This window comes from Choloepus didactylus, chromosome 21 (genome assembly GCF_015220235.1).
Source record: "Choloepus didactylus isolate mChoDid1 chromosome 21, mChoDid1.pri, whole genome shotgun sequence".
NCBI lineage: Eukaryota > Metazoa > Chordata > Mammalia > Pilosa > Megalonychidae > Choloepus > Choloepus didactylus.
In genome coordinates this window covers 34,856,844-34,870,729 of record NC_051327.1, presented here as the reverse complement: position 1 = coordinate 34,870,729, position 13,886 = coordinate 34,856,844, and the positions used below count along the sequence as shown (strand labels likewise).

Below are 13,886 nucleotides of genomic sequence, written 5' to 3'. Positions count from 1 at the left end.
AAGGCTGCCATACTCCCGGGGCCCTGTGTCTCTCTGCAGAGGAACTGTGGTGCAGAAAGAGGCTGGGGGATGCTCCTTCCTTGGGGCTTAGGAACAGCGGGACCCTGGACCCTGATGTTCAGAAGAAAGGATGGCCAGCAGGCACCAGGCGAGAATCCTGGATTTGGGATGGGCAGGGGCCCTGGCCAGCATCGAAAGCCCCTGGCTCCCCTGCCTGGCATCCTGCTCCGTCCTCCCACGGTGATGCCAGCAGGATCTCCACAGACAGGTGGAAAACCTCTAATCCGCTCCACCCTCCTGTTGGCTGAGGAAACAGACCCCGGGAGCAGCCTTTTGCCCAGGTTCCTTGGGGGTGAGGGCCTTTGGCCTCACCATGCCAACCTCAGCCTGCCCCTAGCCACACCAGAGCACCTGGGTGTCAACTTGGCAGCAGAAACAAATGTGTAACAACACAGGTCGGTCCACAGAACACCCCCTACACCCTTGTTAGCCCGTGGGGGTCTTGAGAAAGCCGGGGATGTCAGGCACGCAGCAGCGAAGAGTAAGCCCAGGACCCAGGACGAAAGCCTACTCTATCCACAGCCCAGACAAGCACACCAGGGTCACTGATTCACACCCTGGCGAGCAGTTGGCACTCACTCCCAGGGCAAGCAGGGGCACTGAGGGGCTCCCGATCTCTCAGGACAATCCTGCTCACAGGTGAGTCTTTTTATAACTTTCTTAAAGGAAGCAAGCACTGGTTGAAGGCCAGGCCCCACACTAGGAAAGATGCCAACTCACATGTCCTGCATGCCATCCTTCCGTGAGCCAGGCCCTGGGGGAGATGCTTTCTCACACAGCTCCTTCAAAATAGGAAATGTGGGCAAGACAGCGGCATGGAGAGGTGGGGAATTTAGTTAGTCTGCTAGAGCAACTAGTAAATAGCCAGGGACAACTAGTAAATAGTCTGGAACAACTGTTAGGGGTCATCTGTGACTGGACACACATCATACACCAGCCTGGAGTGGGTGGAATGGCTGAGATCACAGCACAGAGCTGTAAGTAAAACTCCCCAAAAACCGTGGAGCCAGCACCTGTCCCCCACCGGCACAGCAGGCTGAGGTGAAACACTTCCGTGTGGAAAAAAGAAGTGGGTTACCTGGAGCAAGGGAAAGTAACTCAACCAAGCTCCAACTGCTGTTTTAATTAGAAAATCCGGACTACTGGATACAAGCTACAAGCACAGATAAACCCAGAGCAAGCAGGAAAGGAACCTGAGGTTCCTCCTGGCAGTGAGGAGGCAGGACTGATGGAAAAAACAGATACATAAATAAATAAAACAGAGGCTTTTTGAGACAGCTGAGCTCAGAATACTGGAAAATGGCTGTGCCCAAAAAAAGGGGCACAGAGAACTGAGTACCAACACTGGTCAACCAGTGAATCTGGAGGGTGTGGACTGGCTCTAAAAAGGGACTTTCTCTATTTTTCCTTTTTTTTCCTCTATCCTAAACAGCTCATTAGAGAAAGCCTCAGCTGTTTTCAATTGTTAGCTCTGACCCAAGCAAGGGTAGAGTTAATAGAGTCAGAGAGACAAAGGAGGAATTCAAGTGTAGGAGACAACTCCCAAAGGGTGTATCTTCCCTAAGAAAAGGGGAGGTGGGGCCAAGCTCAAGTGTCTGCCCTCCCTCAGAGAACTGAGACCCCAGGGCCTGTGAGTGGGGTGGGGTGGGGGCACAGAAACAACTTGAGCTTGACTTCTGACACCTTCAGTCCCTGGCCAGGACAGGGTCTGCCGAGAATTAAAGAGGCTGCACCTCTTTACACCAGTGGGGAGCTGTGGACTGAAAAAAAAAGCCACCTGCTGGGCAGGATAGGGAAATCACACAGTCTAGACGCTCCACAGAAAGTGTGACAGTCTTCTGAGTCTCACCCTCAGGGAAACCTGATATTGAATACAGCCTTCTCCCGAGACCTGACCCAGATTGGGAAAATCTGACTGGGGTAATCAAGGAAACCAGATGCCTAGGCAACAAAAAATTACAAATCACACTAGGAAAAATGAAGACATGGTCCAAAGGAACAAACTTACATTTCAACTGAGATACAGGTATTGAAACAACTAATTATTAATCAAACAAATCTAAATCAATTAAAAAAATCAAATCAACGAGTTAAGGGATGATACTGCAAAAGAGATGAAGGATATAAAGAAGACATTGGGCGAACATAAAGAAGAACTCGAAAGTTTGAAAAAACAATTGGCAGAACTTACAGCAATGAAAGGTACAATACAAGCGATGAAAAACACAACAGAGACATACAACAGCAGATGTGAAGAGGCAGAAGGAAAGATTCATGAACTGGAGGACAGGACATGAAATCCTACACACAAAATAACAGTTAGGGAAACGAATGGAAAAATATGAGCAGTGTCTCAGGGAACTGAATGGCAACATGAAGTGCATGAATGTATGTGTCATGGGAGTCCCAGAAGGAGAAGGGAAAAGGGGCAGAAACAATAATGGAGGAAATAATCACTGAAAATTTCCATTTCTTATGAAAAACATAAAATTACAGATCCAAGAAGTGCAGTGTACTCCAAACAGAATAGATCTGAATAGACCAACTCCAAGCCACTTAATAATCAGATTATCAAATTTCAAAGACAAAGAGAGAATTTTGAAACCAACAAGAGAAAAGCAGATCCACCACATACAAGGGAAGCTCAATAAGGCTATGTGCAGATTTCTCAGTAGAAATCATGGAGGAGAGAAGGCAATGGTATGATATATTTAAGATACTGAAAGAGAAAAACTGCCAACCAAGAATTCAATATCCGGCAAAACCGTCCTTCAAAAATAAGGGAGAGAAAGGTGAAATCACTGCCCTCCCCCCTACGTGGGATCAGACACCCAGGGGAGTGAATCTCCCTGGCAACGTGGAATATGACTCCCGGGGAGGAATGTAGACCTGGCATTGTGGGACGGAGAACATCTTCTTGACCAAAAGGGGGATGTGAAAGGAAATGAAATAAGCTTCAGTGGCAGAGAGATTCCAAAAGGAGCTGAGAGGTCACTCTGGTGGGCACTCTTATGCACACTTTAGACAACCCTTTGTAGGTTCTAAAGAATTGGGGTAGCTGGTGGTGGATACCTGAAACTATCAAACTACAACCCAGAACCCATGAATCTCGAAGACAGTTGTATAAAAATGTAGCTTATGAGGGGTGACAATGGGATTGGGAAAGCCATAAGGACCACACTCCACTTTGTCTAGTTTATGGATGGATGAGTAGAAAAATAGGGGAAGGAAACAAACAGACAAAGGTACCCAGTGTTCTTTTTTACTTCAATTGCTCTTTTTCACTCTAATTATTATTCTTGTTATTTTTGTGTGTGTGCTAATGAAGGTGTCAGGGATTGATTTAGGTGATGAATGTACAACTATGTAATGGTACTGTAAACAATCGAAAGTACGATTTGTTTTGTATGACTGCGTGGTATGTGAATATATCTCAATAAAATGAAGATAAAAAAAAAAATAAGGGGGAGTTTAAAATATTCTCAGACAGACATGAGAGAGTTTGTGAACAAGATACCTGCCCCACAGGCAATACTAAAGGGAGCACTACAGACAGACAGGAAAAGACAGGAGTGAGAAGTTTGGGGCACAGTATTGGGTGATGGTAGCACAAGAATGTAAGTACACTGAACAAAGATGACTGTGAGTACGGTTGAAAGAGGAACTTTAGGGGCATGTAGGACACCAGAAGGAAAGACAGAAGACAAAGACTGGGACTGTATAACTTAGTAAAACCAAGAGAGGTCAATGATTGTGATTAAATGTACAAATATGTTTTTACATGAGGGAGAACAAATGAATGTCAACTTTGCAAGGTGCTAAAAATGGGGTGGTATTGGGGGAAAAATACAATCAATGCAAACTAGAGTCTACAGTTACCAGTATCATTGTAATATGCTTCCATTAATTGTAGCAAAGGCAATATACCAAAGCTAAATGTCTATAAGAGGGGGATGTAAGGGAGGGGTATGGGATTTTTGGCATTGGTGGTGGTGTCTAAACTTTTTATTGTATTTTTATTTTTTCTTTTTGTTGCTTTTTAGTCGTCATTTTTTTTTCTTTCTTTTTTTTTTTTTTTTTTTACCTTTTTTGCCTCTTCCTTCTTTGTGGAAGAAATGGAAATGTCCTTATATAGATAGTGGTGGTGAATGCATAACTATGTCATTATACAAGGAACCATTGATTGTTTACTTGGGATGGAAAGTACGGAGTGTAAATAAAACCATCTAAAAAATAGAGAGATACAAATGCTGGAGAAAATGTGGAGAAAGGGGTGTACCTAATCACCGTTGGTGGGGAAGTAGAATGGTGCAGCCCCTCTGGAGGCCAGTGTGGTGGTTCCACAGGAAGCTAAGCATGGGGTTGCTACCTGGTCCTGCAACTCAGCTACAGGGTACATACTTGGAAGAACTGAAAAGAGGGACATGAATGGACATTTGCACAGTGGGGTTTATGGTGTCAGTATTCACAATTTGCAGTGGATGGAGGTGGCCTAATGGTACATCGACTGATGAACAAAACGGCAAATCGTGGGGGAATACATACAATGGAATATTGAGCTGCTACAAGAAGTGAAGTTGTGAGATGAATGGACATTGAGGACAGTATGATGAGTGAAATAAATCAGAAATGAAAAGACAAACACTATAATGCCTCACTAATATGGACTAACTAAAATGTGCAAACCCTGAGAGCATAGGTTATCAGGGGAAGGCTTATTGTAAGGTTCCTAGATTGTAAGCTCTTACAGCAGTTACATCTATTCCTGAGTTGTAAAGGTTATTTCTAAATTCTGAGATGCTAAGCTCTTTGCGTATAACCTGGTTGGTACTTCGATGTTTGGGTATCTGTGTGACACCTGAGACTCAGAGCCAGAGTCTGGCAGCTATGAATGTCAGCATCACACCACACAGTACATGTTAAGGAGTTTGAAAAAAGATATCAGACTTCAATTAGAGATATAAATGAAATGGAATTGGTTAGGACTAAGGTAAATCAGACTAAAGGGTAAAGGACCATATTGACGGTGTTTTTAGAACTTCAACCTCTGTGTGAGACCAAAGATAGAGATATTTATTAGGTGAAAAATCTGTATTTTTTGTAACACACTATATAATTTAACTTGTATGGTCAGTTTATTCAAACAACATAATTACATGGAATGCTGAATAGGGAGTGAAATCTGGTAGGCTTGTACAGGTTAGTGAGAAGCCCCAATACATCCCAGAGTAATCTGGGCAGAGAATAAAAATGTATTTGCAAAGCCCCCTTGAGGGACTGGGAGAAAATGTAAAATATTAAATTTCCCTACCTGGGGAATTAATGATATTCTCACAAGCAATGGGAGCTACCAATTTAGAAGGCTGAGCCCTTGATTATGTTGCCCTTGTGAAGCTTGTTACTGCAAAGGAGAGGCTAAGCCTACTTAAAATCATGCCTAAGAGGCACCCCCAGAGAACCTCTTTTGTTGCTCACATGTGGCCTCTCCCTCTAAGCCGACTCGGCAGGTGAACTCACTGCCCTCCCCTCTATGTGGAACATGATTCCCAGGGGTGTAAATCTCCCTGGCAACGTGGGACATGATTCGTGGGGATGAGTTTGGCCCTGGCATCATGGGATTGAGAAATCCTTCTTGGACCAAAAGGGGGAAGAGAAATGAAACAAAATAAAGTTTCAGTGGCCGAGAGCTCTCAAATGGAGTCGAGAGGTCATTCTGGAGGTTATTCTTATGCATTATATAGATATTCCTTTTTAGTTTGTAGTGTATTGGAATAGCTAGAAGGAAATACCGGAAGCTGTTGAACTGCAACCCAGTAGCCTTGATTCTTGAATACTGTATAACTATATAGTTTACACTGTGACCACAGGATTGTGAAAACCTTGTAGCTCGCATTCCCTTTACCTAGTGTATGGACAGATGAGGACAAAAACAAGGACAAAAAAATGAATTATAGGGAGGGATGGGGGGTATGGATGTTTTGGGTGTTCTTTTTTACTTTAACTTCTATTCTTTTTTTGTGTGTGTAATGAAAATGCTCAAAAATTGATTGTGGTGATGAATGCACAACCATATGATGGTGCTGTGAACAACTGATTGTACACTGTGGATGACTGTATGGTATGTTAACATATCTCAATAAATTGAATTTAAAAAAAAAAAGGGAAATGTGTCCCCACAGGGCCATTGCAAGAACCGAGGCTCCCCAAGACAAAGCCATGTGCGTGGGGCCACCGTTCTGGGGCATGGCGGGGCCGGAAGTGGGCATTCCTGGTCCCAGAGCTCACTGCCTCTCTACACCCTACTGCGCTGGCCTCCTGTAAGCTTCCAAATGAGGATTTTCCTTTTCAACACTTCAGGTGAATAAAGTATTACACAATTCAATATGAAAGGGAACATTTTGAAGTGACGTGGGATAACAAGGAAGGGACTTCGGGAGCCCGCTCGCTCCCTGGCCTCCCCACCGCACCTCCCCTGTGGGAGAGATGACAGCATCCTCTCGTGGGGCTGCCGGAGGACCTGAGGACGTGACGTGTACAGTGCGTGCCTGGTTCAGGCTCAGACTCTGAGGAAGGGCTTGACAAGCTTGTTTCCTTCCTTTTTTCAATTTAACATATATTTTTAAGTTTTATTTTTCAACAGATAATAATTCACACAGTTCCAAAAAAAACATAAGAAAAAGATGGCATTGTAGGGATGTGTCCCTCTTAGCTTCATCCCCACCCCACAGAAACTCTTGTACCTCGCTCCTGCTGTGTCCTTCCCAACTCCCGTTCTGTATTTACAAGAAAATACAAGGAGCACATATTCCCCTCCTTTAGACAAAAGCCTTGTGTATTACTTATATTGTCCACCCAGCAAAAAACCCCAGTGATGGTCCCATATCTGCTTCACGGCACCCCGCCATGTGGATGGGCCAGTTTATTTCACCCATTTCCAACCCTGCACCCTCCGTGTGTGTCGTTTCACACGTCCAAATGTGCTGGTAGATAAGTTAGGCAAAGTGGAACTGCTGAGCCAGAGTAATTCAGTTGTTGACATTTATAAAGTGTTTCAATATTTTCATGTTGCAACTGCCCCAAAGCCAGGATGTTAATCACAAAGAACATGGAATGAGCAGCAGCTCTCTTGCCTGCGCATTCAGAAAGGCTGAGGGGGCGATGCGCTGGCCCAGCCCCCCGGGAATTCTCTGTGAGCATTTAGCGTGTGCTATCCGAGCCCTCGCCATCTCTCCCCCTGCAGCAAGCCACGGCATCCCTGGCTGGGCCCAGGGCCTCCAAGCTGAGCCCAGAGCAGGGTTTGAGTAAATACAGGGTGTTGTGGCTGACAGGAAGGATGAGGCGGTTTCTGGGACTGACATGTATTTTGAAAAGCAAGGGCCAAAACTATTTCTTCACTCAGGTTGCTCAAAGCAGGGGGATACCATTGCCCAACATCACACAGTGTGGGACACAGGCTTTGCTGCTGCCTAAACCTTTAGCCTGGCAGGGAAATGACTCTTTACCAATGGCTCTTAGCTCAGGTGCCGATTCCCTGGAAACCAGCAAAAACATTCGCTTGGGTGCCAAGAAAGAAAATGGCTTTCAAATATCTACCACTAAACATGAAAAGAAGTTTAAAGCTAGTGTTTAGACTGCCATGTGTATAAACTTTCAATAACTGATGAGTTGTTTAAAGCTTCAGATCGCCGGACTGTTAGTTCCCACTTCTGGAAAGGATCAGAGGTGAGGGCAAGAATCACACCAAGCGCTCACCACATGCGAGTCAGGACGGCAGAAAGGCAGAAGCACTGGAAGGAGCCCATTAGAGAAACGGCTAAATCGCTTACGCCTAAACGGTCGGCTGTTACACAGCTGTTTAAAACCTTGTTTTCGAAGGATATTCGCTAACAATAGGGAGAATAAAATAAGGGGAAAAGCTGAAAATAAAATATAGAACAAACGGAGAAGAGGCCGCGAGGAGGCATGTCGGAGGATTGGCCGTGACTACTGGGGACTTTCACTTCCTGCTTCATACTTTTCTATATTAATGAGTGTGTATTAATTCAGAATTGGGTGGGTGGGGCTCCATTAAATAGTATTCATTTTTTTTTAAAAGTAGGTAAGATTTTAAAAACAAGAATTGGTGTGTGGTAATTAAGCTGCAATGGTTCAACAGCATAGAAACTCCCAGAAGTCATTTTCTGATTATCTCCAGAACTGTGTTCCATTCTGCAAAGGGGCAGCAACCCTAACTGAAGCTTTAGGTGACTTTATATACAGCAAAAATGTCACCATTACCGAAAAATCTGTTTTAATGTGCCTTAATTAATAACTCTCTTCTCAGTTTCCAATTCAAGTTGGAAGGTCTGAAGAAGCTTCTTGCATTCCTTAGATCCTGGATGTAATTTTTTTTTAGGGCATAAAGTTGAAGGGTGACTTCTATCAAACCCTGAGAGAATCTGCACTCAAGGCATTTCAACGAAAGGACACGGTTATGAAGGGTTTTGCTCTGTCACTAGGAACACAGGCTGAATGCTGCACCTCCTTAAAAGAGCCACGGTTGTTTGGGAACTAGCACAAAATCTTCCCACCTCACTGGCAGGACAGCATGTCGCAGTGCCAAGCGTGCTCACTGAAGGGCAGGTGAACTTGCTCTGGTACCACCAGCTTTGTTGCTAGCTTTGATTGAGATCTTAGGCAAGTCGCTTACCCTTTCTGGGCCTCCGTTTTACTCTGAAAGGAGGAAACGGGACTGTACTAGCCCGCGTCCCCCTTCCTGCTAGGAGACGATGGGTTCGAGACCTGGCTGCAAGGCAGGACCATCACCAAGCAGAACCTGGCAGGGTATTCTGGAGCAGACTAGAGAGTGGACGGATGAGAAACTCTTATAAAGCAGCACTTAGGATTCACCTGCCGGGTGTGGGATGGCCACAAAACCTAAAACAGAACACTGATTGTTGGGGACAATTAAGGTAGCATATATAATACTCACCTTCAGCGATACCGGTGACATGCAGCATGGCCGCCAGGGCTGATGCAAGAACAGCCTAAGCTATAATTAGCCTTCTTCAAGGAAGTAACAGTAGTTCCCGCCTAAGCAGTAGCTAGTTCGCGCCTAAACAGTAGCCGCCTATTGGCCATCCACCCCAGCAACAGCTACCACCAATCCCAGACCCCCAGCAACAGCAACCGCCAATCCCCCTACATCTGCCTTCCACCCTAGCAACAGCAGCAGCCAATCCTAGATCACCACCCGTCCTTACTAGCCACTCCCTCCACCCTTAGAGTATATATACCCTGCCTCTTCAATAAAATTTTGCAGCTTGATCAGAAACCTGTCTTGCTGTCGTTCCTCGTGTCTCTTGTCCCATACCATTCTTCCTTCGCAGGACTTGGAGCTTCCGTTGATCGTCCCGCGGGCCGGGACAACTGATTGCAAGGTAACTAACACCACTGAGTGGCAGAGGATGGGAGGAACATAAAGGGAGGTGGCCCAGGGACGCCGAGACCGAGGCTGGGCTGAGATCCACAGGGGCTGAGCCTCCTCAGTGACGCCATGCCTCGCCCACCCGCCCCAGGGAGAGCCTGGCTCTGCTGCCACAGGGACTCTGGGTAAACTGTTCACGTGTACTCCTCCTCTGGCACTTGCTGTTCCTAAGGGGCTCTGCTCTCCGTTCCGTTTAGACTGTCTTGGACTTGGCTTTCGGATGCCCCTCTTGCAGCCCTTGGTGCCCTGAGTGTGTGACAGCCAGGACCGGCCCTGCCTCTTAGCTGTCCCTGATGCCCTCTCCTGCATTTCAGACACGGGGTTCGCTGTCCTATCATTTAGGACTCCTAGAGCTCAGTGCACAAGGAGTGCTTCTGGGAAAGAAATACAGTGGACTAATAAAATAACAACGGCAAGGGCCTTTGAAATGCGAAGAGGATTTGACAACAGCACCAGGACTGGTGTTCTGGAAGGCACTGAAGCGGGTAATATTTAATTCAAAAGCCAAAGTGAAAAGGATTGACTTAACAGGCAGTGTGGTGTGTGCCCCCGCTGAGGGGGTGTCTGGTGCCTGAGCACAGAAGGGAGGGAGGCTGAACCCCCCATCACATGGCAGTGGCGGCGCTCAGATTGAGCCGGGCTGGCAGGTTCAGGGCGGGTGAGGGGGAAAAGGCAAAACAACTTGAACAATGAAACTGCAAAACCCCCTCCATACTTACTGGCATGGTTTTGTCTCCAAAGAAGTAAATGGTCTTGTAGCCATCCTTTTCCACATGTCCCAGGCAGTACCTCTTATCCCATCCATCAGGAAAGACATCAAAGCTTATCTGGCCTCCTGCCAGAAAAAAAAGCAAAAGGTGAAAAAGAGGCTAATGAAATGTCACTTAAAAAAGACACAAGATATATAGATGTCACTGGATTGATTCACTTGATTTGTGTATTCTTTGCTGAAATTGCCTTCTCATAGGACATATTAATATGCCCCAAAATGGATTCAATTTCCAGGATGTAGCAAGTCTTCACCTACAGTGCTGTTTATTTTAATAAATAGAAGATGGAATTTCAGATACTTCCCTCCCCCCAAAAAATATACAACGTGCTCTTTGTCACCAACTGGATTGCTACTTACACTACTTTAGGGATGGGTACTAGAAATTAATCTTACGTTCCTTTTTTCCCAACATTATTTCACCTGGGTCTAAAAATGAGACACAGAGTGTCACTCAGACTGAGAAGCGCATTTGCATTTAAGTGCTGTCAAGCCAGTGGGTTTATATGAAGGAGGCTTATGAAAAATCTGATGACAATCTCATTCAGTGGAGCGCATCTCGAGCTTTAACACACCCTCAGTGCAAGTGTCTGGAATCAGCTGCATCCAGCTTATCTTGCAGGAAAAATGAAAACCATGTTGAAGGTGATTTACGGGCAGCTTTCATGGGCAACAAAAACCCTTTCAAAGCTGTCAGAAAGATGTTCCTCTCATGGTTCAAGAATACTTAAAAATCCACCCATTTATCTATGAAACATAATTTCTTTGCAATTCCAGTTTTCCTACAACCCATAACATTTATCAGAGCTAGTAAAAGGAGGGGGCTTTAAGGAATGACTAACCAGCACTGACAGGAGAAATCAGTTTGCTCAGAGGACTTGGCAGGCCTATTCCACCAAAAACTAAGGCCGACACACCAGCATCGCGGCAAGAATTCTGCACCAGGCGCCAGAGGAGTACAAGCTCTGGCTCTGCCACAGTAAAGAAAAGCTCTGCAAACACAGACAAGGCCTTTCTCCTTTCTGAGTCTTGGTTTCTGGGTCTGTAAAATCTACCCAACTGCTTTCTAAGGTTCCATTTGATTCCCCAACCATTTTCAGTCTAATTTCTCCAAGAGGCAGACACGCCCTCTCTCCTGCAGAGGTCAATACAGTGACTCCATGCTGCTCACAGGTGTGAGCGGACAGCCTCACGCCTCAGTCAAGACACTCTTATTCTGACTAGGGGGAGAGGAGCTGGTAGAAAAGAACCCCACTGGAGAAGAATTCAGAACCCAATCCAGTGGTCTGGGAGTCATTTCGACTGGGCAAGAGTCTCTATGGCCGATGATGCAGGAAGGAGAGTGGTTTTCCTCTACAGATTGATCTATTCATTTAATCCTCTTCTCCACCTTAAAACTGGGCACCACGCAATCTCAAATGCTCCCTGGCCCCGACACACTCCTGGCAAATGGGTAACAAAATCTGAAATACATCTGAATATACAATACCGATAGAAAACGTGAGGCCTTTTCCCGCAAACTCTTCCCTCAGATCTGCTACAAATTTTTGTCTTATGTTTTCTTTCTGCAAAATACAAAAAGATGCTGATTGTCTGCTGCATTGCAGTTTAGAAGGCACACTTTAAAAGAACAAATCTCTTTGTTTTCCCAACACGACTACTGGCCACAAAGTTGCCCATCTTATCTTATTTCCAGAGACCCAGCAATTTGCCAAGGACATTTCCAAAAGACTCACTTTATCGAGTTCGTAGAACTCAATGCGTTCTTCTTGGCTGCAGCTTCTTCCAATAGGGGACACATTCAACATCCCGTTTCGGAATTCAATGAAGGTGCCCCTGAGGAGGAGAAGGGGGCAGAGGTTTGCCAAGACATATTATTTATTGGGGCAACATTATAGATGGAGAAACAGGCTAAAACGGGAATTCTGAAAAGCCAGTGTGACCCACACTTCTCAGAGCTGGCTGTGCGGGCCGGAGACCAGGACGGACAGTGGCCGCTGAGCCCTGGGCTGTGGCTAGCCTGAAATGAAATGGGCTGATGGTGTAAAGGACACACTGGATTTCACAGATATGGTATGAAAAAAGGAATGGAAATACCTCATTAATATCATTTTATATTGATTATATGTTAAAAGGATTCTATTTTGGATATGGGTGAAATAAAATATATTCTTAAAATTAATTTCACCTGTTCTTTTTTTACTTTTTAAAATTCGGCCACAGAAAATTTAAAATTGCATACATGGCTTGCATTACATTTCTGTCAGACAGTGTCGATCTAGAGCATTTCATAGTCAATAAAGGGGTATAAAAATGATGACAGCACTACAGAGCAGTTCCCTGAGGAGTTTGAAAATATATGTCCCAGACACCTACTTTGCTAGTGAGCTCCCGCACACTGATTTTACTGTGCAGGCTACAAAGAAAAAGCTTCTTGAATTGTCCAATGGGCCTCAGTAATAACTGAGGAAGCTCTACCCAGTGGCAGGCAGCTCCTGATGTTTGATTTGACCACAGAAAATGAGAATAGCCTAAGACTTTTTAAAATTACTTCGCATGAAGATAAAATACCACAAAAAATTTTAAATATTACATTTCCAGCTTAAGTCTCAAAACAGTTTCTTAAAATCTCAAGTAACCTGTAAGCTAAATTTCAGTTCTGACAAACGAAATTTCAGTGCTTTGTGACAAAAATGTGTACTCTAAGGCATCGTCCAGCTCTAACTGTTGATGCCATGAACCCCCTGAAACATTTTCTGTCCTGGCCCCCTTCTCCTGTTTAATGACACAGCCCTGATCTCCAGCCACAGCCACCAGCTGACACCGAGGCCACACGCCGAGCAGGGAGCCGAGGACCCAGTTCAAGGCCCACTCCCCCCTCTAGGCTGCGGGACCTCTCCGAGCCTCAGTGTGTTCACCTGCAGAAAGGGCTAGTGGCACTTGCTCTGGTTAGCTCTGAAGGGTCTGTGAACATGCAATGTACCAGTTTATGTAAAAGTACTTTCTACACTAGGAAGCAACGAATGCTCACGCAAGGTAAATACAGCCAATTCTCCACCTGGATCCTTGCCCCTGCTGTGCTCAACTGGTAGAAAAAGAGGCAAACGATACCAATGACACTCATGCGCCCAGTCTACATGTACACTGGGGTGCCAGGGGAAGGGCGATCACGCCCGGGGGCCCCCCTATGGCTGCAGGTTCTAAACCATCTGAAAAAGAACTCACTTACTGTACCCCAGCTCAACGCATAATGCTACGCAGATTCACAAGGCAGGGAGGTAAGCAGAAGCATTTTGAAAGCCTTCTTAAAAACAAGGGTTAAGGGGCCTCCCCACAGATGTGGCTACCTAAAACCTCCTTGCCTCTGCCTGACCTCCGGGGGCGGTCAGTGCTGGGCTCAGGGTGCAAACCCGTCCGGGCAGACTCGGAGCTGCCTCCTGAACTCACCAGGGATCGTGGACAATTCCGGAATTACAGCTCTGCACATCTGGCTCCTTCACTAGATGATAGACTCTTTGAGGACAGGATGATATTTATTTTTTTTTAATGCTTAGCCTAAAATAAAGACTGGACTGAACTGGGGGAATATGT

The 13,886-nt window shown here is 45.4% G+C and overlaps 1 protein-coding gene across 1 annotated transcript in view; it reads right to left on the bottom strand.

The window, feature by feature from the left end:
• Positions 1-13,886, bottom strand: part of PMM2 (phosphomannomutase 2) — a 28,660-nt gene that overhangs the window by 5,198 nt on the left and 9,576 nt on the right. The window contains exons 5-7 of the mRNA XM_037814762.1: positions 12,032-12,131; positions 11,785-11,860; positions 10,246-10,361 (exon numbers count right to left, since the gene is read on the bottom strand). Of these exons, the coding sequence (XP_037670690.1) occupies positions 10,246-10,361; positions 11,785-11,860; positions 12,032-12,131 (292 nt within the window). The remainder of the gene's footprint in view (positions 1-10,245; positions 10,362-11,784; positions 11,861-12,031; positions 12,132-13,886) is intronic.